The sequence below is a fragment of the Thamnophis elegans genome, chromosome Z (genome assembly GCF_009769535.1).
Source record: "Thamnophis elegans isolate rThaEle1 chromosome Z, rThaEle1.pri, whole genome shotgun sequence".
Taxonomy (NCBI): Eukaryota; Metazoa; Chordata; class Lepidosauria; order Squamata; family Colubridae; genus Thamnophis; species Thamnophis elegans.
Genome location: NC_045558.1, coordinates 70,286,499 through 70,314,048, shown reverse-complemented (window position 1 = coordinate 70,314,048; position 27,550 = coordinate 70,286,499). Strand labels below are relative to the sequence as shown.

The window sequence follows — 27,550 nt, the reverse complement described above, 5'->3', positions numbered from 1 at the left end:
TACCCTTACTGAGATTGGAACCTGTGCTGTATTGCATCTTAGGCAGATGTGTTAACCATTAAGCCACAGAGTTCCTCTCCTTATCAGCTGAGCCAGGAAGAAAGGTATATATTTAAAGTCACAACCCCTGGTATGCCCAAATATGGGAGGAAGTCTAGCACAATACCAATGAAGAAGAAAAGTAACAGCTCCCAAAAGAAACCAGCATAATTGCATAAATAACTCTCTGACAAATTGAAAGAGAAAAAAGATAAGTATAAAAAGTGGAAAGGGTGGGGACATAACTAAGGCAGAATATCAGCAAATAGCCCAAGCATGTAAAGATGAAGCGAGGAAAGCTAAGGCTCACAATGAAGAAAGGCTTGCCACAAAAGTAAAAAATAACAAAAAAAGCTTCTTCCAACATGTTAAAAACAAGTAAAAAGTTAAGGAAACAATTGGTCCATTGCTGGGAGAAAGTGACAAGAAGGTGACAAGCAACAGGGAGAAAGCAGAACTATTTAACTCACGTTTTGCATCTGTCTTTACACAAAGGGATAAAACAGTCCAACCTATCAAAAACAGTACCACAAAAATCAGATTAGGAACACAAATTGAAATAGGCAAGAAAATGGTAAGTGAGCACCTTCAAATCACCAGGACCAGATGGATTACCCCCAGGGTTCTGAAGGAACTGGCAGATGAGATCTCAGAACCACTGAACTATATCTTTCAGAGATCCTGGAGAACCAGGGAACTGCCAGCGGACTGGAAAAGAGCTGATGTGGTTCCCATCTTCAAAAAAAAGAAAAAAAATAGATCCAGTAAACTATAGACCTATCAGCCTGACCTCAATACCAGGAAAGATTCTGGAAAAGATAATCAAGCAACGAATTAGCAAACACCTAGAAGTAAACTAAGTAATAGCCAAAAGCCAACATGGATTTGTCAAAAACAGATCATGCCAGACTAATCTTATTGCATTCTTTGACAAAGTGACAAAATAAGTGGACCAGAGAAATGCTGTCGATATAGTTTACTTGGACTTCAGTAAGGCATTTGATAAGGTAGACCATAACCTACTACTAGATAAAGAAGAAGAATGTGGGTTGGACAGCATCACCCCCAGATGGATTTGTAACTGGCTGACCAACCGCACTCAACATGTAGTCCTCAACTGAACTGCATCTATATGGAGGAGAGTATGCAGTGGAGTACCCCAAGGCTCTGTTTTAGGCCCAGTACTCTTCAACATCTTCAATGATTTGGATGAGGGGATAAATGGGGAATTCATCAAATTTGCAGATGATACCAAGCTGGCAGGAATAGTCAACACTCCAGAAGATAGGCTTAAGATACAGAAGGATCTTGACAAACTTGAACATTGGGCACTATCTAATAAAATGAAATTCAATGGTGAAAAGAGTAAGGTTCTATATTTAGGCAAGAAAAACGAAACGCACAGGTACAGTATAGGTGGTACCTTGCTCAATAGTAGTAACTGTGAGAGGGATCTTGGAGTCCTAGTGGACAACCATTTAAATATGAGCCAGCAGTGTGCAGCACTTGCCAAAAAAGCCAACACAGTTCTAGGCTACATAAACAGAGGGATAGAATCAAGATCTTGTGAAGTGTTAATACCACTTTATAATGCCTTGGTAAGGCCACACTTGGAATACTGCATTCAGTTTTGGTCGCCACGATGTAGAAAAGATGTGGAGACTCTAGAAAGACTGCAGAGAAAAGCAACAAAAATGATTAGGGGACTGGAGACTAAAACATATGAAGAATGGTATGTACTAGGTATGTCTAGTTTAATGAAAAGGAAGGACTAGGGGAGACATGATAGCAGTATTCCAATATCTCAGGGGTTGCCACAAAGAAGAGGGAGTCAAACTATTCTCCAAGGCACCTGAGAGTAGAACAAGAAGCAATGGGTGGAAACTAATCAAGGAGAGAAGCAACTTAGAACTGAGGAGAGATTTCCTGACAGTTAAAACAATTAATCAGTGGAACAGCTTGCCTCCAGAAGTTGTGAATGCCCCAACACTGGAAGTCTTTAAGAAGATGTTGGATAGCCATTTGTCTGGAACAGTATAAGGTTTCCTTCCTAGGCAGGGGGTTGGACTAGAAGACCTATTGTATTGTATTGTATTGTATTCATCTGCAAACAGAGAAGCTACCTTATATACGTTTAAGACTTTCTATTTAAAGAAAAACTGAATGACATCTATGTTACAAAAGATTCCTGTTTTTAATGCTAATTTTTACTTTCTTAATCTCCTCAGCTACAAATTCAGATAAGAATCTAGTGTTTTGCAACCAGATATAAAAAGTAGGATGTGAATTCTGCAGAAGAAAGATTCAATTTATCACAACAGCTTTGTCTACTATAGTATGCTCTTCTACATATCTATGAAAAGAACAGGCAACTTTGATATGCCTGTCCTCTTTCTTTATTTTCTGAAAGCTTGGAATGGAACGTTATGAAGCCAAAATTACAACAGGAACATGTACTGTACAAGAAAGTCAAATACTAGGTGGAGCAATAAGGGCCCAAATAAAGACTTGGAGAAGAGAATTAGTTTAGTTTAGTTTATTTGGATTTATAGGCCGCCCTTTTCCCTGAGGGGACTTTAAAGATATCTTTAAAGAGGTTGAAATTCTACACAGCAAAATCATGACCCAATTAAAAGTGCAAATCTATTATTTTTGTGTAATTATACTAACCCAAACATATGGAATAAAATTGGGGCGTGGTGGAGTGGTCAGCAGCGTGATGGGGTGCACCTTCCTTCGTTCTATGGTTGTCCGCTGCTTCTTGCGGTTTTTTTGTTTCAAAACATTATTTGGGGCACTACTGCGTGGGGCTCACTTGAATCGCATCGCTGGGATTCACCTGTTAGGTATTCATTCCGTTTATTGAGAATGGAGCCTAGCAGCATCCTATACGAACTCATAAATGAACATTTCAAGGTTGGCCGTATTCGGAGCTGCAGTAAACCACAACCGCGCCGGAAAAACAAGCTGGATTTGTTACCGGCCTGCATGTAACTCCCTCCTCTATTAGCGGATGATTCAATATACGCGTGTGCAAGTTTTGTAGGTTTCCCCGATCGGGTACAATCAACCGGCGTGTAGGATTGGGTAGAGAATTTATTCCCCGCCTCGTGAAAGACGAAGCTGGAGAAAAACTAAAACAGTCTCTCCGCGAATGTGACTAGGTATGGCCGTCGTACTGGTTTCTCAAACTCCACCAGAGATATAGAAGGGGAAACTTACTTTCTGCAAGGGATGAACCTCTTTTTTTCTTCTAGAACACGGAGGCGTTGGTTGGGACTATCGTAAGACACCATGGCACGGATATTCCTGCCGTTGCTGTGGTCGTACTCCACCATGCGGCCCTCCCATTGCAGCGGGGCCTTGCAGGGGACGACCGGTTGGGCCCTTGCTGCCCAGGTCAAGCTTAAGAAAATGCTCATGATCAGCAACGCGAAAAACCTGCAGCTGACACCGACGGTTTTGGGGCCCATGCCTTAGCCCACGTTCTCTTCTGCTCCGCGCGTTTAATGCTGCAGACTCGGGTAGAATCCGCTCGTGAGCGGATCTCTTTCTTCCGACGGCGTGCCCCGATAGTCAATAGCAGCAGCGTGAATCTGGAAGGCTGCGAAGGGAAACGCCTGCTGCTGCTCGTCACACCACGATTGGACAGGAACTGCAGAGGGAGCTACCGCCACCGTTCTACCAAAAGAGCTTCGATCTTTACCCAAGGAGCTCTATGCTTCTGCACGGGGAAAATAATGAGGGTCTTTTGGTTTTCCCAGCTAGATCTTAATGGCTGCAGATCGCCGATGGTGCTCCTTTGCAGGACTTTGTGGCAACGGTGTCGATGCCCTAAGCAAGAAATATAGTCGATTCGTCAGTTTGGTTACATCTTCACGATTGTGAACGTAGGTAGCATTATTAAGCAGTCTGAAGTCTTCTGTCTGCAGAATTTGGTTTCCTTTAGATGTTCCTTTAGATGACAGCTTTTTTTGCAAGAAATTATAGCAGTCCTTCAATTCTAACTCAAGCAATACAGTATATAGAATTGGATCCTAACATTGATTACCTCCTTAATCTATTTACTAGGAGTCTTTATTTCATTGCCTCTACATGTCCTTAGAGCCAGTTTGGTGTAGCATTTAAGGTGTCAGACTGAAAACAAAGAGACATTGAATTCTAGTTTTGCCTTAGGCATAAAGTCAGCTATGTCGTCTTTAAGAAGTCATTTTCTCTCAGCCCTAGGAAGGAGGCAATGACAAACCACTTCTGAAAAACTTTGCCAAGATAGGGATTTGTCTGGGCAGTCTATGAAAATATGATGCAATTGAACAGAAGAAGAAATATTTATCTAAGTATCTGTCTATATCTAAACCATTAATTTTATCCCCCTTATACAACTCTGTGAAAAATTCCCGAAATGCCTTTTGAATCTCATCCTGTTGAAATACCTCCTTCCCTTTGTAGGTCAATTTAAATATATTTCGAATTTTCTTTTTTTTCCTAATCTGATAAGCTAACCACCTGCCAGGTTTATTTGCATTGCAAAAAGTATTGTGTTTTGCGTATAACAAACTGGTGGCTACCTGGTCAGAGATCAACATATCAAATTGGGATTTTAATATGGTGATTGCTTCCTTGACCTTATATTATGTTGTTAACTCCAGCTCTTTCCTCTTAATTCCTCTAACTGTTCGTTTTACTCCTTGTTTATGTCTATGTGATTTATTTATATTTATCAATACTCATATACGCTTTGCTTGCATCCCATACAAATTCCATAGGTGTATCCTTATTCATGTTAAAAACAAAGTATTCAGTTAGCAATTTTTTACAATCATTGATATACTTTTCATATCTAAATAAATTTTCATTCAATCTCCAAGACCTTCTTGCCTGTACCACCCCTCCCAATTCCATCCAAACTGGGTTATGATCTGAAAGGACTCTAGCCGCAATCTTTGTCTTCTTCACCCTAGAAAGCAAATCATTAATGATTAATATGAAATCAATCCTGGAAAAGGATTGATGCCTATTAGAAAAAAAGGTAAAATCGTATTCCTCTGAATTTCTTTCTCGCCAGATATCTCTCAGTTCAAAGTCATCCATCATGTCAAAAAAGGATTTAGGTAGTTTTGCTCGTATCTTAGTGTTTGGGCGAGAAATCTTCTTATCTCTTTTGGTATCTATAACACCATTCCAGTCACCCACTAATATACAAGACCTATAATCCCACTATACTAATTTATTGTGAAGATTTCTATAGAAACCATCTTGCTGTTGATTAGGAGCATAATTTCCTAAAAACAATGTCTTTTTCCCTTCTAGGATTAGATCTAATGCAATGTACCTTCCATAGGGATCTGCTTCAATTAATTCAGCTTTCATATCTTTTCTTAAGTATACAACTATACCATTTTTCTTTTCCATAGCAGAAGCTACAAAATGTTGACCGAATCTTGGATTACTCAAATATTTTTGATCGGTTGATTTGATATGAGTTTCTTGTAAACAAATTATATCATTCTTGAACTGTTTAAGATAGTGAAATATTTTCTTCTCTTCTGTGGAGAATTCAATCCGTTGACATTCCATGTTAAAATCTTAGTTGTCATCTTTGGTTAGCTGAAGCTTTTTTAGAGCCTCCTGCATGGCCTGTTTAACCTTTGGCCATGGCTTCTGAGGTTGTTGCTGTGGCTCCTTGATCGATAGCCGATAGTTGTTGCGGTTGTTGCATTTTAACTTGTTGCTCTCTGTTCCTTAACACCTTGCGCTTCTAGAGGAGAGAGATGATCCATCTTATCTGGTAGTTGTGTGATTTGCTTTCTGTCTTGTCTTTCTTGTGATCTTTCTCTGGATCCAGAAGGTGCAGGATGTCCAACCTTCAAAATATTATGGTAGAAATCTCGGGCTTTCCATACAGAGTTGAGACGATATCTTTGCCTGTCCAGTGTGAGTATGATGCCAAATGGCGCATCCCATCTGTACTGTATCTGACGATTTCTAAATTCTTCAACTAAAAAGGCATAATCTCTCCTGGCTCTTAGCATTTGAGGTGGTATCTCTTTCAAAACAGTCAGATCTTGACCCCCAATCTGGAACTTAGTTTTATAAGACTCTTGTAATATCGTGTTTCTTAGCTCTCTTGTAGTGAAATATATAACAATGTCTCGAGGAAGCTGCTTCTGCTTTGCCGCCCAAGAGTTAACACAATAAATTTTATCCATTTGCCAGTCAACCCCTGTCTTCCCACCAGATTATCAAAGGCTTCTGAAAGAATCTGTTTCAGGTTTTCCTGTTTTTCTTCACGCAACCCCCTTACTCTTAATGCGAGTTCCATTCGTCTGTACTGTATCATAATAATTTCTTTTTCAGATTTTCAACTTTTTGTTGCACCACCTGTTTTCGATGTCAAATTAGTATTAGCTTGATTAAGATCCTCTAAACTATCTTCAACTCCTGAAACATGTTCTGTCAGTACAGTTACAAGCCCCAGCATATCATCTTTAATTATAGCAACCCTGGCATCAATTTTATCATACAAGTCATCCTTAAGTTCTTTTATCTCCTCTTTTATCTCCCCTTTTATCTCCTCTTTAAAATCTTTCAGTTTGTTTTCCACTTTAATTGTCAGCATGTTATGAGCTTCACTCAGTTCTCTCAGGAAGAGTTCTGTCGTTAGTAACTCTCCAGTAGGGGGCATAGAGGGTGGTGGCTGTGACGTTGTACCAAGTATTGGCGATGTGCTTCTGGGGGCTGAAGAAAGGGGTTTCAGATTAGGATTTGGTTTTGAGGCCATTCCAAGTTTTATCTTCAAGCAATTAGGAAAACTCTACTGGCCCGCTATACAGTTGTGGAAAGAGGTACTAAATCACCCCTTTATTTTGAGGTGTTTTTTTTAAAAAAAAAAAAAACTTCGTAGGACTTTGCAGAAGGTTTCAAAAAATAAGCATTGTAATGAAACAGTTCAGCATATTCACCACCGTTTTGAATGTCTCTATATTAGCAAAGAGTCTTTTAAAAGTGAAACTAATTAGTAAAGATCTGTTGGCCGGCTGTGAGGCAAAATAAATCACTCCCTTCCTTTGAAGTTTTGAAACTCCGTATAACTAGATAAACATTGTTACTCAGCAATTCAACTGGCTCGTCGCCATTTTAAGTGCCTCTTTAAATAGATAAAACGGATGAGGATCTTGGAAGCTAGGATTTAAATAAACAATTAATGCTCTCGCATACGAATTCTGCTCGTTTTGAAATCAAGTAATTCAATCTTTGGTCTGAGTGGGAGGGACGCTTACTTTGTGCTGCAAAGCAGCTGGAGATTTCCAGCATGGAACAGTTCTGCCTTCAGCTGGCCCCCCTCTCTCTTCGCAGACACAGAAGCTGCAAAGATCAGAAAGGCATTTGCTCAACAAAACTTCTCTCCTTCCCTTCTTGCCCGAAGAGTAAGGTGTCTGTCAGATGTCTGATAGATGATCATCTAAACAGATAACACGACTGGTAATTCGGGAGCAGCTATGTTTAGCTGCTTCCATCAGTAAGTCCCGCCCAGGAACAAGATGATGAAGAAGAAATCTATATGATTACATTTGAACCCATTCCATAATGTGATCATCATGTTTCACAAAAATTAGAAGTGATATATTTTCTGGTGATTATCCATTTGCTAATAATAATATTAATAAGACCTTTTTCACATTTTCTTGAAAATAAACACAATTTATCTCTTTACTACTTTGCCCCAACTTGACTTACTGGAATTGAGGAAATGTCTAGAGGAGTAACCTCCTGGAACCTCAAATCAGAGATGATTGTGGAATTGTTCTCATTTTTCCTCAACAATCATTTTGTTTGCTTTCTGGTAAGGAAAAGAATCAAAATGGAAAGAAAGTAGTGAATGAGCTCAATACATGACTCATTGCGCTAGTGGAACTGCTCATGCTACTCATGCTCACAACACACCACATAGGTCCTGACGCAAGCAGCTCCACCAGTGCAACTAGCCTCGCGGCATCCTTCCAAGAGTGGCTCAACCATTCTGATGAGCCTCGCAGCATCCTTCCAAGAGTGTTTCCACCTGTGTGCTGAGCCTCGCCGTGTTCTGCTGTGATCGGCTCCACTGGCGCGACAAGACCCGAGCTCCAGTGTCCAGCAACAGCAGGGCCAGCAGGAAGGGAGGGCAGAGGCTGGGGTGTGCTGAGAGCTTGGCTTGTTGCGGCTGCAGGCAAGTAGATGGAACAGAGGGTGGGGCAGGCAGTAGCAGCACTCCCATACCCATCAGCCCCTGCACTCACCGCCTCCAGCGCTTTAAAAAAATAAGATCTCCCTGAAAATAAGTCTGAATGCTTATTTTAGGAGCCAAAACTAAATAAGATTGGGTCTTATTTTCAGGGAAACATGGTAGTTCTATTATTAGAGAATTGTAATTGTGAAAAGACACTCTTGGGGAAGTCGAATAGTATTGCAATGTCTTGTCAAATCCATATGTTTCATTAGATTTAACAAAAATAATTTTATTAAAGATCTAGATACTATCCTAGTAAATATGCAAGTATGCCTGCATGTTTATATGTACACATACACATTTCTATTGTGAACTGTGTTTCAAATATCTCTTTCAATCCCACTTTTCTATTTCTGTAGATTCACAGTAAGTAGAATACAAATATCAGTGATCACCTAAATAGTCTTTCAAAGCACCACTTTTCTTTAATAAGTATAATCTTTATTGTCATTTTACTTATTTATAAGGGGTTCATGTTCCCTTTCACTAATGTCTGCATTAACTATCTATCTCAGTTTTAATCTTGAAGAAGCCAGGTTAGAACAGTATCATTTTGGAAAGAGTAGCTAGCTCAGAGACATGCATTTTTGCTATAAACTTCACCGCAAAGTTGGTCAAACTGGAGGTAGAAAGTGCATAATGATGGTTTTCAGAAGACAATACATACCCAATAATTTAGACTCGGACATGGGCAGATAAATGCCAACTTGAAGAGACAAACATGGCAATAAGCTATTAATTGAAAATAGTGGGAGTTATAGCCCAGCACTAATTGGAAAACAGTAGGATACATTGTTTGAGAAGAAGCAACTATGCTGTAGTATGCTATGGGAAATCAACATTAAAAATTATTATTCCGAAATAAGGACTCATAAAAAGAAGTGGTAGGTTTTTTTATAACACTGTATCTCTTAATTATTTTAAAGAATGATGTGAATGTTAACATGAAGTTTATAAGATATATCTTTAATAAAAAAAATCTAAAGTTTGATTTGTTCTTTGAGATGATCATGGGCATTATCAATTAAGGGTCAATTAACTGATTTCCCATCCAGTTACGTTATTGTTATACTGTTACATTGTTGAAAGCTTGTTCCTCCCTCAAATAGTTAAAAAAGAACAAAACATTTACAGTAAGTGTTAATATTTTCCCCAGGAGCTGTATTAATATAGACTTCATGTAATGCTGCCATTGCCTTAAGGGATTCACTACCACTAGATGCAATGATAATTTATTGATTTTAATGGCTGAGGGTTCCTTGGTGCTCTCTGAGCTTGCAGACATTTCATTACACAAACTAGGTAACATCATCAGTGCTAGTATTAACCATTTTAATGGCTTGCAAAAGAACCTACCCCTACAGAGAATAGAACTATCTACGTTCAATAAACATAGAAGAATGGATGTTAATGAGCTGTTTCTAATTGCCAGAAGTTGATAGCAAATAAAATGGGATGGTATTCTTGGTAAACAAAATATATCATTGACCAAATATAACCATCTATCAATCAATCCCCAGCTCCTTTGATCTTGGTCTGGTGTATGACTGTTCTTAGGTTATTAATAAAAGAGGAATATGAGAACTTAGCAATTCTTAGCATGGCTTCTATTCAGTAAATATCTAGAGGGGATAGGTATGTAGTGCTGACACTATAATCTTTTTTTGGATTTGATCAAACTTGTTTGACTTGGAAGATAAATAAGAGAATCAGGTATAATTAATCTTTGGATAGGAGACCATGAAGGGAGTTCAGGGCTGCAAAGCAACAGCAAAACAGAATAACAGAAAAAATGTAATGCCACAAATTAATTATTCTATCTCTGGTCAGTTATTGTGATACTTTAAGTTTTAAGTTTTAAACATTCTGAATTAAAGTCATTAGTATGTTAGACTGAACAGCAGAAAATGTAACATTGTTATTAGAACTTATGCAAATGCTAAGAATTGGTACTACAACAAACATTTGTTTTACAAATAAGTGGAAGAACATAGCAAGGGAGGGCATATAACTGATAGATAAAAGTTACATCTTTTAAAGAAGGCTCCACATTTTCTGGACATCTTATTCATTGATATTAGTACAGTGAAGAATTTGCTAAAGTAATGGGGTGAGAAATGGGGTTGTTTCTATGCTGGATTTTAAAAGTATTCTTGAGAATTTTATTTTAATGGATTTAATTAATGGAGAAGGCTTAGTTTCAAAAGTTGAACAAATATTTGTTAAAGTTGTCTTTGACTATTTCCAGTATTCCACACCTGTAGCATTTAAATAGCCTCCCGTCTCAAACTCACCCCTTCCCTCTTCTACAGAATCACGCTGCTTATTTTCAATGTACTTGGATAATTCATTGTCTGCATTAAATCCCTTGCTGGGGAAGAGGGAGGGGAGGGGAGAGAAGGAGAGACAGAGAGCGTCAAGTGGAAATTCAATGAACTGAGGTACAGTCGGAGCTTGCCTCTGAAGAAGTTCAGCCCGCACAGAATATTCCCCCCTCCTTCCAGTAATGACCGGGCCGGCAAACAGAAGCCAGTTCACACGTCACTGGCACAATCGGTTATAAATAGTATCCCCAGCTCCTCAACTGTCTATGGTTGCGTCTTGTTCGAGCCTCGACGACCTAGCTTCGCACCCTTTGGAGGAGAGCAGACACTTCCTTGGCGGCTCTCCCTACCGGCGGTCAGTCCACCGCCGAGCACCAAGGTGAGCGGTGAGGCGACGTCCGCTCCGTCGAGAGGATGGTCCTGCTAGTCCTCCTGGCCTGGCTCTCGCCCTGGCTTTGCCGGGCGGTTACGGCTCTGTTGCCTGGGTCCCCCTGTGAGCCGGTGCGCATCCAGATGTGTCGATATATGCCCTGGAACATGACGCGGATGCCTAATCACTTGCACCACAGCACCCAGGAGAACGCAGTCCTTGCCATCGAACAGTACCAGGAGCTGGTAGACTTCGGCTGCAGCCCAGTGCTTAGCTTCTTTCTTTGCGCTATGTTCGCCCCTATTTGCACCGTGGAATTTCTCCACGACCCCATCAAGCCCTGCAAGTCTCTGTGCCAGCGAGCCCGCGACGGCTGTGAGCCCCTCATGAACAGATACAACCACAGCTGGCCCGAGGCCTTATCCTGCGAGGAGTTGCCTGTCTACGATCGGGGTGTGTGCATAGTCCCAGAGGCCATCATTACGGATCTCCCGGCAGGTGAGGCGAAGAGGCAGGTTAAACTCCAAGCGGTCCCAGGTCAACCCTATAATCCGGTTTCCCAAGAGAAGTTCTTTTGGTTAGTTGGCTTGGAAGGTTAGAACAAGAAATGGCACTGCTGTGGATGGGGTAGGGGATAGTCAAGAACTGGGAGAGTTTCAGGATTCGGGGGAACTTTCCACCAGAGAGAGGTGCTTCAAGGACCCAGGGGCTCTGAGACCACGCCGCTTCGACCAGCTTTCAGAAGTGCTCGTTCCGAAGAAGCGGTCGGGTTCAGGGTCAGCCAGCCTTTGAGATATTCGAAGGAAACCCGATCGGTCCTCTACCTCTAATTGGGCTATAGCTTTTCCAGGCAGTTTCAGAATCCATCCCATAATTTAGTCAGAGGAAACTTCGACCAAGGCTAGGTAACTCTCCACCCCCGCAATCCTTTCCCTACTGCCGCTTCCTAGGTGGTCATCTCAAGCAAGGTCAGTTGGGCGAGAAAAACCGACCCGCTTCGAAGCCGGCGTGTTCCGAAAGTGGCAAGAGCGGGGCTGGGCAGCTTTTCAGCTCTCAGTGCACTTGTGGGGGGGTGGGCAGGGCGGAGGTAAGCCTGTGTACGTGTGAACGCAAGAGGATGGGCTTTAGAGTCTGACGGAAGCTGTAAAGTCTCTTGGGAGAGGAAAGCTTTTCCTGTCCCTGCCTATCTCTTCTTCGCCTTTCAACCTTTCATTACCCCTTTGGGGTGACTGTTTTCTCGTTAAGAGGAGGTGAAGTGGATTGACTTTTCGGAAGACGTGATGCTCCACGAGAAGCCGCTGTTCCCAGAGTGCAAGTTGCCCAGTAAGTGCCTTTTCTCTCTTCTTATTTCGGTGGAGCTTACTTCTGCTCGGAAGTTGGCGGCGATGGAAATTTACCTCTTTCTTTTCTTCTGCTTCTAATAAAACTTCTAGATCGCTGCAAATGCAAGAAGTTAAAACCCACGCTGGCGATTTATCTGAACAAAAATTACAGCTATGGTAAGAAAAACCGCAACGGATGATGATGATTACAGACAGGAAAAATCTATACGATCTCGATTTCCTCTTCCTTCCTTCCCTTCATAGGGAGAAGGAAAGTCCTGGGATTTTCAGCACGATGAAATCGGACTCGTTAATTATTCATCCAGAGAGTCTGAGAATAAAACAAAAACACAGAGACAAAATAAATTTGTGCTGCCTTGGTTTTGTATTTTGATTTGGTTTTCCTTAAATTTGGAATTTGTTTTATCTTTTCTATATTTAAGATAGTTCATCTTTGATCAATGTGTTTATGAGAGGGAAAATGTTTTTAAATCGTTTTTTAGATGGAAACATATAATAATGTGGTTGGAAATGAGAAAAAATATACTATCATTTGAATTTCATACCAGGAGGGGGAGAGGGAGGACTTCACAGTTCGTTGGGAGGAACAGCCAGTCATAATAGTATTTTCTCCCTTTAAGCTGACATGTTTCCTTGCTGCTTCCAGTTGTGTAACAAGTGTAATGTCTTATGCATGATTTCAGAGCTAAGGTCAGTTGACCACTGTTCCTCCATTCAGAATGCATTCTGGGAAGATAGAAAAGAGATGCACTTTTTTTCTACTGATCATTTAGCCAGCCCACTTTGCAACCATTTCTATATTGAAGAGAACCTTTCATTGCCTTCTAAAACTCTTGTGTCTATCTTATTGCTTGTGACTTTCAATTGGGTGAAATAATAAATCGGTATACACTAAATGGACAACATACAGAATGTCTCCAAAATCTGAGACTCAAAAACGCCAATAGGACTGAAATTTTGCTAAGTTGCAGCTCCTTCAGTTCATTCATGTGATTATCATTTCCAATACTCCCTGAACAAGTCCTACAAGAAAGTCAGTGGGAAAGCTGACAGGAAGTCAGACATTCCCACCGATTCCCAACCAGCTAGTTAACTTCATGTCAGTTGTTCTTCTCAAAGAGCCAAAAGTGTAGACTTGAGGTCATTCCATATAGCTGAAGTCACTTCTCAGAAAGTCCTCTTTTTCAAATGATCACTTTCCTGGGTCTTAGGCAATGGCATCAACAGTTGCCACAACATCAGTTGAGACAGATATTCCAACGTATGTTTAAAGCTGATCACCATTACCTTATGTTTGGTTCTCAAACTACTTTTTAAAATTCCCAAGTTTTGCTAGTGCAAACAACTGTCTGATTAATAGTTTGGCTTATAGGGAAGTGTTAATAAGGAAACAAATTCAAATATTGATATTATAAATATTAATAGGTCTGGGTAAATTCTTGTGCTGTTTATAACAACTTTCAGTTGGAGCCTTTGCTCAAACATATTACATGTTATTATTTTTATGACTAGAAAAACAGCTCCTACAGGTTGGTTCTGGAAATCTCATTTGTTTTCAAAAATACTTATCCTTCATTGAACTAAGCAACAGTTTCACAGTTTTGTTTAGTACATGTACCATGAGATGTACAGTATTTTAATGGCTTTTCCTGCCTGCCTGAATATAATATAAAAAATAAAAAAGAGGCCATTCTAGTGGGCTCACAACACAATCATAACTACATAACAAGCATCAGAGTTCAGTAGAACATTCTCTCTGGTAAATGTATTGGGTAGAGAAATTTTGTTTATGTTTCTCAGATGCAGGTTTCAGTATGTTACTCTGTACTTATTTTGTATTATTTTGCTTCTTGCAGTTATTCATGCTAAAATAAAGAGTGTGGAGAGAAGAAGTTGCAATGAAATAACCACAATGGTTGATGTGAAAAATGTTTTGAAATCTTTGACTCCAGTTCCTCATGCTCTAATTCCTCTGTATACTAATTCTTCTTGCCAGTGTCCACCTCTTCTGCCAAATCAAGTTGTACTCATTATGTGCTATGAATGGCACACCAGGTATGTGATGATAAACCAACAAGGAAGTCATATTAAGATGTATAGCACCAATATTTTCTATTGATAATACACAGCAAACTGTACTCATTAGTAGTTTGAGATTTTCAGCAAAATAAATGCATAAAACTTTGAAGACAAGACATACTGTATATGCATCAGAAAACCAGTGGTGGGTTGCAAATCCCGTTCCAACTGGAACAGGGCCAATGGCATCCTCATGGATGTGCGCAGCGCCTCTACGACACTCCATGATGCTCCAGCTGCTCCGCAGAGCGTCACTCAGGCACTGTACGCGCCTTGCGCCTGTGTGGAAGTGCAGAAGCCTTTAAACACCAGTAAGGAGCCTGGGCAGGTGGATGGCCCCTTCGGAGCACCATACCAGAATGGTATCTGGTGCTCCGGGTTGGCTCCGGTACACCCATACTGGGGCGTACCGCCTCCAACCCACCACTGCAAAAAACCTACATATTGTAGAAGAAACAGAGATGGACTTATTGAGACCTAGATTCAAAAAAATTTCAGCTATAATGTTCAGAAGTTCATTTTGAATCAGTTTATAAGGTTGCACTGGTAATAATGTCTTATCATAAGCCCTGAGCAGCAGTCTGAGCATGTCAGTATCTAGTATGAGTGATTGTGATCCGAATACCACATCGATAGGTTTGAGTGCATTAATGCTTAAGAAAGAGATGGTAACAAAGAATAGAAAAGATTTATTTTGAAAAATTAAGAAAAGGTTAAACTTTTGAGTTTTGATTCTGAAAGAAAGGGAAAATGGGAGAGGAGTGGGTAAAGTAATAAGCACGATGTTGGTTAATCTTGAGATATTTTATAATATCAATACAAAAGGGTGAATGCTTCCAAAATTAAGCTCAGGAATGGAAATGGTTTAGAAAGAGTTATAAATTTCATAAAACAAACTTTCCAGAGGTCTTTGAGGTTTTAATTTTATGTGTTTTGTCAAAAGATTTGAAAAAGACAGTAAAAACAAAACATTGAGTTTCCCACTGAACTCAGCCATATATAAACAGAGATTGAGTTACATTGGCTTTTAAAAATGTCAAAAGTAATGGTCACTTACTTGGAAAAGTGCTGAAAGAAATACCACATTCTTGTTTCTATCACAATTTCTCATTTGTGATTACATTGTGGGTCTTGGTCTTGGTCTTGGATTAAAGGATGTGGAAACCTTAAGTTGAACCAGGGCCATTGGGGCAGGACTTAGGTTGCATGTTTCTTGTGTTGTAAGACAGAAACCTTTTAAAAAATGTTTTGAAGAACTGCACAAGCAATTCAGCATGTTACCCAGATGGAAATATGGGTTAAGGTTGAGTTATCCAATCATGAATCAACTGAATAGTATACAGGTGAAACTCGAAAAATTAGAATATCATGCAAAAGTTCATTTATTCCAGTAATGCGATTTAAAAGGTGAAACTAATATATGAGATACTCATTACATGCAAAGCAAGATAGTTCAAGCCATGATTTGTCATAATTGTGATGATTATGGCTTACAGCTCATGAAAACCCCAAATCCACAATCTCAGAAAATTAGAATATTATGAAAAGGTGCAATATTCTAGGCTCAAAGTGTCCCACTCTAATCAGCTAACTAAGCCATAACACCTGCAAAGGGTTCCTGAGCCTTTAAATAGTCTCTCAGTCTGGTTCAGTAGGAATCACAATCATGGGAAAGACTGCTGACCTGGCAGTTATGCAGAAAACATCACTGACATCCTTCATAAGGAGGGAAAGCCTCAAAAGGTAATTGCAAAAGAAGTTGGATGTTCCCCAAGTGCTCTATCAAAGCACATTAATAGAAAGTTATGTGGAAGGGAAAAGTGTGGAAGAAAAAGGTGTACAAGCAGCAGGGATGACCACAGCCTGGAGAGGATTGTTAGGACAAGGCCATTCAAAAGTGTTGGGAACTTTCACAAGGAGTGGACTGAGGCTGGAGTCAGTGCATCAAGAACCACCACACACAGACGGATCCTGGACATGGTCTTCAAATGTCATATTCCTCTTGTCAAGCTGCTCCTGAACAACAAACGTCAGAAGTGTCTTACCTGGAACAGGGGAGGAGCCAATGTTGCGATGAGATGGTTGTGTGGTCTCAATGCTCTGAGACCATAGCCAATACCTTTGCCACTGGGTGGTCCAAATGGACCTAAACCATTCCGAAGAGATGGTGAACAGGAAGAATACGTCTTACTGATCTCAGGGATATCGCAAAATCCTCGAAAGAAGCAAGAGAAGTTCTTCAAGCCGGTGACAAAAATCCAGCCAAGGCTGACAAAGTCGGGGCGGCTTCAAAACAGGAGGATATGGAAAGAGAAAGTGTTTCCAGCTGGTGAGGAATTTTTATTGTTTTAAAAAAGAGACTGCCTATAAAAAACTTAAAATTAATTTAAATTGGACAACAGAAGAATCAAGCGGCGGAATTAAATTTGGAATGGTTATCTTACTTTTTAAATGTTATTTACATGGATCGAATCTATACAAATCTTTTGAAATGGATGGATTAAGTTTTCTTCTTCTACCTTCTCTTTATGACTCTCTGTAATTTACAGAGATTTTCCTCTCTTATTGCTGTGGGTATTTTTCTAATTCATTTAAAGATTGGACCTCTTTTTCTAATTTGATATACAAAAAAGATACAAAAAGAAACTCTTTTATAGTATCTCCGCTTTGGAGGCTGGGAGGTATTGTTGATCGGAGTTTTGTATATTCAAAATGGAACATTTGTTTCTCTCTCATGGCTTGCTTTGACTTGGCACCACAAGGCTTTACTGCTTGGCTACAGACTGATAAGAATGCCGATGTGCCTTTAAAGTATGTTTTTGACCAGAAAGAAGTCAGAGCAGCGTTCTTTGTGAATCTATGCTTTAATTTTGTTGATCTTTCAAGCTAGAGTAGCTGTGTTTGTCAGAATGACAAATCCCAAGGAAAAATAAAGGTCTTGACTTTGCAAAATATATTTTCAGAACTACAGAAATTATCAAATATAGTAGAGAAAAAACTAGAATGTCTAGAACACGTAACAAGAAAATATGATGAAAAAATTGAAAATGTTCATCAAATGCAAAATGGGGTGATTGAAACTCAAAAAACCAAAGTGGAAAATGAATATAGAGTGACTAAACCTGCTGATATCTATAGTAATTGGTTTGTTCCTGAAAATGGAAAGAATGGAATACAGAAAGAGGAATTAAATGGAGAGGAAATCTATTTCAAAGGTCAAGATATAGAAGAAGTTAAAATTAAAGAACCTATGGATTTAAAGAAAGAAATTCCACTAGCAAAAGTTGTGATAACACTGTTGACAATCAAAGACAAACTGAATAAGGAAGCAGAAAGAGGGCATCAAGATGATATGAGAAATCTTATAAGCAAGGAGTTGCTAAGAGAAGTCCATACAAAGCTGATCAAGAAGATGACTAGAGGATTGGTACCACAAATGGAAGAAGATATGAGATTGTTTTGTTATTGGAAAGATACAGGTTGATAGATGGAAGAATATAACTTAAAGCTAGTTAAACTTAGTGAAATTTAGTGATAATAGATATAGTTAAAGAAATAATTGATAATGATAATAATGTATACAATGTGTAGTGTTATGGTAAGTAATAATTGGATATGAATATTGAATGGTACCCATGAAAGGAAGATTAGAAATCCTTTTGGATTATATACAAAGGTTAATAAAAAAGAACTAAGTTAGATACAGTTAAGTATTGATTATTAGGGGAAAATGTTATGATACAGGTTATAGTCAAATAAAGGAGGGATAATGATGACAACCTGTATGTATGTATGTATGTATGTATGTATGTATGTATGTATGTATGTATGTATTATGTATGTGTACAATATAAGGAAACTGGATGAAAATTGCAAACAGTGATCTGGAAAAGAGGATTAGAAAAGTCTGTTACTAAATATTATGGATGTTCAGCTAGAATAGGACATAAGGATTCAGTGTTATTGGAGGATTTTAGAAATATTAAATGAAATGCCAGTATGTGGTTATGTATTAAATCTTGGTATATTTTACAATGAAGGACGTTTAAACAATTATAGTCCAATAAAAATGGAGGTATAAGTGTAATATGTATAAATATCTGAGTTAAAATACTATGGCAGAAGACAGAGATTGTTTTGTTATTGGAAAGATACAGGCTAATAGATGGAAGAATATAACTTAAAACTAGTTAAACCTAGTGAGATTTAGTGATAATAGATATAATTAATTAAATAAATTAATGATAATGATAATAATGTATACAATGTGTAGTGTTATGATAAGTAATTGGATATGAATATTGAATGATACCCATGAAAGGAAGATTAGAAATCCTTTTGGATTATATACAAAGGTTAATAAAAAAGAATTAAATTAGATACAATTAAGTTTTGATTATTAGGGGGAAATGTTATGATACAGATATAGTCAAATAAAGGAGGGATAATGATGACAACCTATATATATGTATGAGTATAATATAAGGAAACTAGATGAAAATTGCCAACAGTGATTTGGAAAGGAGGACTAGAAAAGTTTGTTATTAAATATTATGGATGTTTAGCTAGAATAGGACATAAGGATTCAGTGTTATTGGAGGATTTTAGAAATATTAAATGAAATGCCAGTATGTGGTTATGTATTAAGTCTTGGTATATTTTATGATGAAGGACGTTTAAATAATTATAGTTGAACAAAAATGGAGGTATAAGGGTAATGTGTATAAATATTTGAGTTAAAATACTTGAGTTAATATGAATTATGTTTGATGACTGTGGAAGAGATGCACGAAAACCTTTTGTAACCAACTGATACACTTTCTACAGTATGTAAAGAAGGAAGATTTTATGTGTTGTGTTTGTTTTGAAAATAAAAATAAATTCTATTTTTTTTTAAAAAAGAAGAGTCTTATCTGGGCTAAAGAAATACAGACCTGGTCTATTGCTCAGTGTTCCAAAGTCCTCTTTTCTGATGAGAACAACTTTTAAATCTCATTTGGAAATCAAGGACCCAGAGTATGGAGGAAGAATGGAGAGGCACACAGTGCAAGATGCTTGAAGTCTAATGTGAAGTTTCCACAGTCTGTGTTGATTTGGGGAGCCATGTCATCTGCTGGTGTTGATCCACTGTGCTTCATTAAGTCCAGGTTCAATGCAGCCATCTACCAGGAGATTTTGGAGCACTTCATGCTTCCTTCCGCAGATGAGCTTTATGGGGATGCTGACTTCATTTTCCAGCAGGACTTGGCACCTGCCAACACTGCCAAAAGCACCAAAGCCTGGTTCAATGACCGTGGGATTACTGTGCTTGATTGGCTAGCAAACTCGCCTGATCTGAACCCCATAGAGAATCTATGGGGAATTGCCAAGAGAAAGATGAGAGACATGAGACCAAACAATGCAGAAGAGCTGAAGGCCGCTATTGAAGCATCCTGGTCTTCCATAACACCTCAGCAGTGCCACAGGCTGATAGCTTCCATGCCACACCGCATTGAGTCAGTAATTGCTACAAAAGGGACCCAAACCAAGTACTGAGTACATATGCATGCTTATACTTTTCAGAGGTCCGATATTGTTCTATGTACAAGCCTTGTTTTACTGATTGCAGGTAATATTCTAATTTTCTGAGATGGTGGATTTGGGTTTTCATGAGCTGTAAGCCATAATCATCACAATTATGACAAATCACGGCTTGAGCTATCTTGCTTTGCATGTAATGAGTCTATCTCATATATTAGTTTCACCTTTTAAGTTGCATTACTGGAATAAATGAACTTTTGCACGATATTCTAATTTTTCGAGTTTCACCTATACAAGCCCATTGGTCTTCCCCAAGCTGGCATTCTCCAACCATGTTCCCTAACTGGAAATGCTGGGTATGATTTATACTTTTAATACATTTGGGGTACAATAGGATGAGAAAGATTAAAAGCATTCCTTGATAGATTAAGGACTGTTTTTCACTTTGTTAGATAAACAATATTGCAGCAATTTTTTTGGGATTGTATAACAGCCCAGCAATTTAGAACAAAAAGAAAGAATTTGCTTGTGGCAAAACAATGCTGATGGAATGTTATAAATCACTGAGCTTTCAAAGCTGTGGGAAGATTTGTACCAAACCTGATTCCAAATGTCTGCAAGGTCAAAAGTAGTACGAATCTCCAAATAATGCTATTTAGTAACTTTGGACTGGAATCTAATCCACCCTCAATTTTTGGATCCCAATAGGTACCTGATAAACTAATCAATTCACTCTAAATGATTTCTGGAATCAATTTCCGGTAGACAGTATGAAGCAAACGAATGCATTTATATAATTCTATATATCATTGATGTATACTATCTATACTCTATATTATCATTACTAAAAATTTAATACAATATAAAACTGCTTATATTTATGTTTTCATGGATATTGCTTTCATGAATTTCTTTTTGTAAATTGTTTTAGAAGAAAGACTAAATATCTTTGAACAATGCAGTATATAAATATAAATGTAGCATTTATGGTGGGAACATTGTTAAAGAGAAATTAAAAGTGTAAGTCCCAGTGACAGTATCCAAAGCCTTAAAAAAATATAGATTTCAAAGTAGTCTAAGGGTGGTGAGAGTGATCCTCTGAAGGTCTTTTATTGTTACACTGATGACAACTCTTACCTTTTTTTTTAATTCACTGCCAATTATCAATTGAGACTGTGGATCTCCAGGTTCTAAAGCTCTCTCAATTCCCATTACAAGGACAGAATCTACTCAAGACGTGGTTTGATTAATGCTTTTTCCTATTAACTTTAATGTTAAGGGATTAAGAAAAGAAAGGAACAGTTCTTTAGTAATAAACCATCAAGGCATTTTGCTTTGCTTCTCATTCACTCCTCTTGCTTTGAAATCAAATGTCATACAAAATAAAAATAGATAAAGAGCCCTGATCAATCAGATTAAAAAAACATTTAACCCAGTTTTCTGGGTTATGTACATGATCACCAAATGCAGCAGTAGTTCCCAACCTTTGCAGCTTGGCAGCCCCGGCACAGTAAAAGGGGGATGAGGAGAGGGGAACTGGCCATACAAGCAGTCGTATAATGCACACACACATGCATGTGCAGCTCAACTTGTGTGAGCAGCAGGCCAGTACACATGTGTATATGTGCAAGTTGAGCTGCACTTGCATGTGCACACATGCTGGCCCGCCACTCACATAGTCCTGTTGTAAATAGGCCATGGCTCGGTAGTGGTCCACAGCCCGGGGGTTGGGGATTCCTAAACGCAGGAATCTTATAAGTATGGCACAGAAACATTTTCTTTCTTCTTTTCTATAACAACTGGTATTAAACACATTAAGTTATAAGATTACATTGATATGTAAGATAATGTAAGCAGTCAACCAATGGTAATTTATCCCCTATGAAGGTAACAGTACAAGTAGCCCTTGACTTACAACCAGTTCATTTAGTGACAATTTAAAGTTAAAATGGTACTGAAAAAAGTTCTTATGATCATTTTTCACACTTACAATCATTCCACCATCCCCATGGACACATGATCAAAATTCAGACTCATGGCAACTGACTCATATTTATGATGGTTGAAGTGCCGTGGGGTCATATGATCATCTTTTGTAACCTTTTAACAAGCAAAGTCAATGAGGAAACCCCATTCATTTAACAAACATTTAATAACTACAGTGATTCACTTCATATCTATGGTAAAAGGGTGTAAAATGGAACTCATTTAACAAATGTCTCACTTAGCAACATAAATTTTGGGCTCAATTGTATTCGTAAGTAGAGGACTACCTGTACATTTAAAGGTATCTAAACTGTTGGTAATAAATCTCAAGACCAAAATGGGATGAAGATTGTGTACATTTCTATTCTGATCTTCTTAATTATGCAATTATTTTAGGTTGATGCTTCTTGATGAGTGCTCAGTGGAAAAGTGGAAGGTTCCATTAAGCAAAAGGTTTCAGGTAAGAACAGATTCTTGTAAGCATGTAGAATGGATGGGATGCACAAAAGCAAGGAGTATGTTAGCCTATATTCCAGAGTCAAAGTAAGCAAGAATAGAGAAATACGAATTGTCTTAGAATTTTAACAAAACTCCTTCCTACGTGGTATTACATAATTAGAAAAATAGATAAAATTCTGGAATGATGTATATTATTTTCAATACTGGATATTGTTATTACTATGCTTAGTGCCTTAGTTAGTTAAGTGCATGTCTAAAAGAAGCCATACTAGGAGCATATTTGCATAAGTCCTGTTAGTATAAAAATCAGCTGCTCTTGTTATGAACACAATACTAAAGTTTATCATTCTGCACCACATGATTTCAAGGTGAGGTATTGAAATGACACTTCTTTGGCAGGCTGATCCAACTCTTAATCCAAGTGTTCTGGGGATTTTTTTCCTTTTCTTTTTGTATTTAATTATTTATATTTCTGGAATTTCTCTCCAAAACCACTTTGCATATATATTAGCAGAAAAATACAAGTTTAAAAGCCATTTTTATCCACACTGAGCAATATGTTTTTGGGAAAAAACTATTTAACATAGTTTTAGCCCTAAGTCATATTGTCACCCCTAACCCAGCCCATATACTAAGATTTTCATGAATAAAAAGAACAAATGGAGTATTTTAAATATATAGAAGTGTTTGCTAGATCTAACCACTGATACAAAATATTATTTTAAAAGAAAAACTGGACAAGTGAAAGAATAATATAAAGTGCACTGGAATCGATATGCATGACATGGTTTTTATAACACAAGTTAGAACACTTGAATGTAGAACAAATTATCCTCTGACTGGGAGCTTGATGTACCTTTATAGGGAAAAATGCATAAAGATATCTTTTAAAGTTAAACCATCCTTTACAAGTGGACCATTGTCCTGCCCCCATCGAAGAAAAAGTTGTTCATTCCTACCTGGTAGGATTGGCTCTACTCTCTGGTTTTCATTTTGTCCAACCAGCTACAAGAACTGTGTTCCAGAAGTGTACAAGGAGACCATCTATTATTATAGAAGCATGATTTTGCAAACCATCAACTGCCAAGTGCTGCTAAGTTAAGCATTTCTATAAGTATAGGAAAGTGGAAATGATTTTGTTTTATAGTTTGGAATTTAATTCATTTACTTTTTTTCCCTAACAAGTTAACATGGCTGTTGTCTTCACTGATAGTGAATATCCATGAGTAGATGAAGGAATGGCTTCCAGTGTAATCAAAGTTTTCTGAATGCTAACATTATTTTACATTATGTTTCCTAGCGATGGGAACAGAGACTCCAAGAACAGAAACTACAAGCAGCCTCTAATAGAAAGCTGAATTCCAGAAACTCTGGTCACATTAGGATACCAAAACAAAACTTAAAGAAAAGCAATCCTGTGCTCACCAGTTCCAAGAAGATCAATAAGCTCAGAAATCACCAGAAAAACATTAATTCTAAAAAAATATGAGTTCCACCTTTTTTTCCCATAGGAAAGCCAACAAGCTGGCCTGAAAAGCATATGATTTGCTGAACACTATAACCTAAACATTTCATTTTTATTTTGTAAAATAAATAAAAGCACATACAGTTTTGCACTAAACTGAGAGAGTTGATTATGCAGCCTACATTTAGCATTGCAAATCATAGCTGATTAACAGGTGTCTAGGTTAGTAGCTCTTTGATTTAAATATGCCTGTGTGCTTCTGGTACTAAGAATAGTTTTGCTATAGCAGAAAAGCTATATCTTATTTTGGCATTTATCTAGTATTTTATCATAATGCTAGCAAAAAGAGAGTCTTTGTCTAATATCCTGAAGAATTTTTTTTGAGTGTAGGGATGAGATGCCATGCATTGCTCTTGTGCTTCATCCTACCTTCATTGCACAGAAAAAGTACAATACCATAGCTTTATTGTCAAAAATGCATAAACAACATCACTGGGTCATTGAATTATACAGATTTCTGTGGCAAAAATATGTAATGCTGCTATTCTAAATATACTTACAATATACTTATTCAATATATTGAATGTAAGGGGGCTTATTTTTAAGTATACACAGTATATATAGGACTGCCATATACCATATATACTTAAAAACAAGTCCCCTTACATTCAGTCTACCTTATTCCTTTGTCTGCCAAAAAGGGTCACAGTGGCTCAGTGGCTAAAATGCTCAGCTTGTCGATCAGAAGGTCAGCAGTTCAGCGGTTTGAATCCCTAGTGCTGCATAATGGAATGAGCTCCCATTACTTGTCCCAGCTTCTGCCAACCTAGCAGTTCAAAAGCATGTAGAAAAATGCAAGTAGAAAAATAGGGACCACTTTGATGGGAAGGTAACAGCACTCCATGCCCCTTCGGCGTTTAGTCGTGCCAACCACATGACTGTGAAGATGTCTTCGGAGATGTCTTTGGCTTAGAAATGGAGATGAGCACCGCCCCTAGAGCCAGAAACCACTAGTAGGCATGTGCAAGCGAACTTTTACCTTTACCTACAGGACTGCCAGTATAAAGCATGCTCTATTTTTTTTTTACTTCAACTCTGTTTTTGTTTATAAGTATTCATTGCTATAGTATATTGTTATACTTTCACATTTACAAAAAGCCATTCGTTCAAAAATCTACTACAACAAAACTGAAAACTTGAACTTAAGTGTCACATAGATTTATTAAGAATGAGTATTAAAACAAAAACTTTTCTAACTAAAAACCTAAATACTAATTCACAACTACAGTATGTCTCAACATTTTTTATTAAAAATGGGAAGGCATCTCAACTAATTTAGCAAGGGTGAAACATTATAATGTCAAATTTATCTTAACTTACCCTCTTCAACAGGTTTCACAACAATAATATGTAGATGTGGATTCTCTTCCATGTTTCCCATTCATTTTACTGAGGATCATTTTTAGCAAGCATATTCTTTTTTGTGTTTGGACTGGATATTTCAGGTGATAAAAAATTTAAAATGGAGGAAATATTTTCATCTCCCAAATTCCCATCTCCTAAATTAAATTGGATTAGGGCAATTGACTGTAGTGCAGAACAGCATGTAGTAATATTTACAGTATAGGATGTTTTTGAATACCCATTGTACTATACCTGAAGCTAATACTAACTTCCATCCATCTTATTTGGAGTAATAGTCTTTGAATGCAACTCTGCCTGTTGAAGAATTATGATTTAGTTGCTAAGAATCACACAGAGTCTTAATATTAATTGAAGAATTGCATATGTGAAGGACCTTTGCTTCCCATGCTTTCTGCTGTACATATAGTTTTCCAACTATATTTACTATATTTCTCTGATACTATATTAAGGATGAAATTCAAAGTGGCTCACTTGCATACATCTGAGCTTTTATTGAGATTGTAATATATATGCTTCATTGAAGAATGCCAATTAGGAATCCATAATACGATTGCTGGCAAGTTCAGAAATGAACTTTTCCTTATTGAAAATTTTGGACAATACATTTGAATTGTTTAGTTAGGCATAGATATGCATTAGAATTTGAAGAATTAGAATTAGACTGTCTTTTTCAAAACCATCTTGCAATCTTGTGTAATGCTAGAATACATTTAGGACCGTTTTTTTGTTTGTTGTCTATTATTGAACACATTTACCCATTAATAATGTATAAAGACTATAAACAAATTGCCACTATGTGTTGTTGTTTTTTACTGATAAGATCAAAGTGATATTCAGCTGGTTTGGACCAGTTCGCATGAACTGGTAGTGGAAATTTTGAGTAGTTCAGAGAACTAGCAAATACCATCTCAGGCTGGCCCCTCCCCTGCCTACCCATCCACTTACCCTGCCTGCCCCACCCACCCGCTTTACCCACCTGCTCACCCCGCCACTTCTCATCTCACTTCCTCAGCATAGCACACTATGTGGCTCCTTGGCTGCATTGACCACACAGTCTCTGTGGCTTGCCTGCCTTCCCATGAAGTGCCTGCTGCAGCCCAACTGAACAGCTCTGATCTGCCTGCATGAATAAGTAAGCCTGCCAGTCGTGGCCTAGCTAGCTTCCCCCTCATCCCCACCTGTCTTCCCTACTCCCTTCTACGCAGCATGTGGCCCCACCATGCTTCGCTGCCCTCCCTGAAGCCTTCCTGGAAGTCCTCATGGCCAGGCGCACTGCCCACACTCACCTAGAGAACCCTGGCCTGGCCTTAAACTACATCCTCTCCCTCAATTGAAACAATTTACCTGGCCTGTGGCCTGCCAGGCTCGACCGAAGGGCCATGGGGTAGCACGGGTGGAGGGAAGCATGAGTGAGAGGGGGAGGGGAGGCACAGGGAGGAAGCACGGGCACAGGTAGACTGAAGCAGTTTGGGTAAGGTTCTTACCTTACTGTTCCATCCGTAAAGTACTGGGGTAGAGAGAAAACAGCTGACGACCTGGAGAGTACATGTTCTCTGGGTCAGCAGCTGTATTCTCTCCACCACTGCTCTTGCTGGGAAAGAATCTTGTGCAGCACAGCAAAATTTAGCAACCAAGAGTTGCCACTCTGGGTCCTTTAAACCCCATCCGGAAAGCGCTGCAGCAGAGAGAAACAGACAGGTTGAAGACTGTTTCTCTATGCTGCAGTGCTTTCTGGATGAGACTTACATGACCCAAAGCGGCAACTCCCAGTTGCTAAATTTCACTATGCTACACAAGTTGCTTTCCCAGCCAGAGCAGCGGTGGAGAGAAAACAGGCCGAGAGGCTCCATGTGCTCTCCGGGACAGTGGCTACTTCTTCTCTCCGCCACTGCTCGTGCTGGGAAACAACAACTGCTTCTCTCTGCCACATATAAATGTTTCTATGTGTATTTCTTTCTAATAAGCATGATGGTTTGTCTGAAAGTTCTCCAACAATTAGAGAACTACTATTTTTGATAATTTATTTCTAAAATGAAATAAATTGTTTGAAATTAGAGATCATGTAAAATGATTGTCATCATAGAATTCAAACTATTGTTTCACACTTAAGCAACCATGATTGATATACCACCACATAGCTCAATTTGATAATAATATTTTTTATTTATTTTCAGTTTTTAAATGTCCATGTAGCTAAAGAAAAAGTTTTAGCTTGGAGAAATATGAACTGTGTGTGTGTGTGTGTGAGAGAGAGAGAGGGGGGGGAGGGAGGGA

At 38.4% G+C, this 27,550-nt stretch overlaps 2 protein-coding genes across 2 annotated transcripts in view; one reads left to right on the top strand and one right to left on the bottom strand.

Moving 5' to 3' along the window:
- Positions 1-4,148, bottom strand: part of EPDR1 (ependymin related 1) — a 66,971-nt gene extending 62,823 nt beyond the window's left edge. The window contains exon 1 of the mRNA XM_032237390.1: positions 3,262-4,148. Within this exon, the coding sequence (XP_032093281.1) occupies positions 3,262-3,512 (251 nt within the window). The 5' untranslated portion in view covers positions 3,513-4,148. The remainder of the gene's footprint in view (positions 1-3,261) is intronic.
- Positions 4,149-8,244: 4,096 nt separating this feature from the next.
- SFRP4 (secreted frizzled related protein 4) lies at positions 8,245-24,267 on the top strand. The gene is made up of 6 exons (XM_032237391.1): positions 8,245-11,497; positions 12,245-12,322; positions 12,433-12,498; positions 14,199-14,397; positions 22,324-22,387; positions 23,687-24,267. The coding sequence occupies exons 1-6, from the start codon at positions 11,044-11,046 to the stop codon at positions 23,873-23,875; spliced, it is 1,050 nt and encodes a 349-aa protein (XP_032093282.1). The 5' UTR covers positions 8,245-11,043; the 3' UTR covers positions 23,876-24,267.
- The last annotated feature ends 3,283 nt before the right edge of the window (positions 24,268-27,550 follow it).

Bases quoted from the DNA above. Each gene is read 5' to 3' on its own strand.
- SFRP4 (XM_032237391.1), top strand. From the start codon at position 11,044: ATGGTCCTGCTAGTCCTCCTGGCCTGGCTCTCGCCCTGGCTTTGCCGG. The intron at 12,499-14,198 runs GTAAGAAAAACC...TGCTTCTTGCAG, and splicing joins GAACAAAAATTACAGCTATG to TTATTCATGCTAAAATAAAG. The intron at 22,388-23,686 runs GTAAGAACAGAT...TATGTTTCCTAG, and splicing joins CATTAAGCAAAAGGTTTCAG to CGATGGGAACAGAGACTCCA.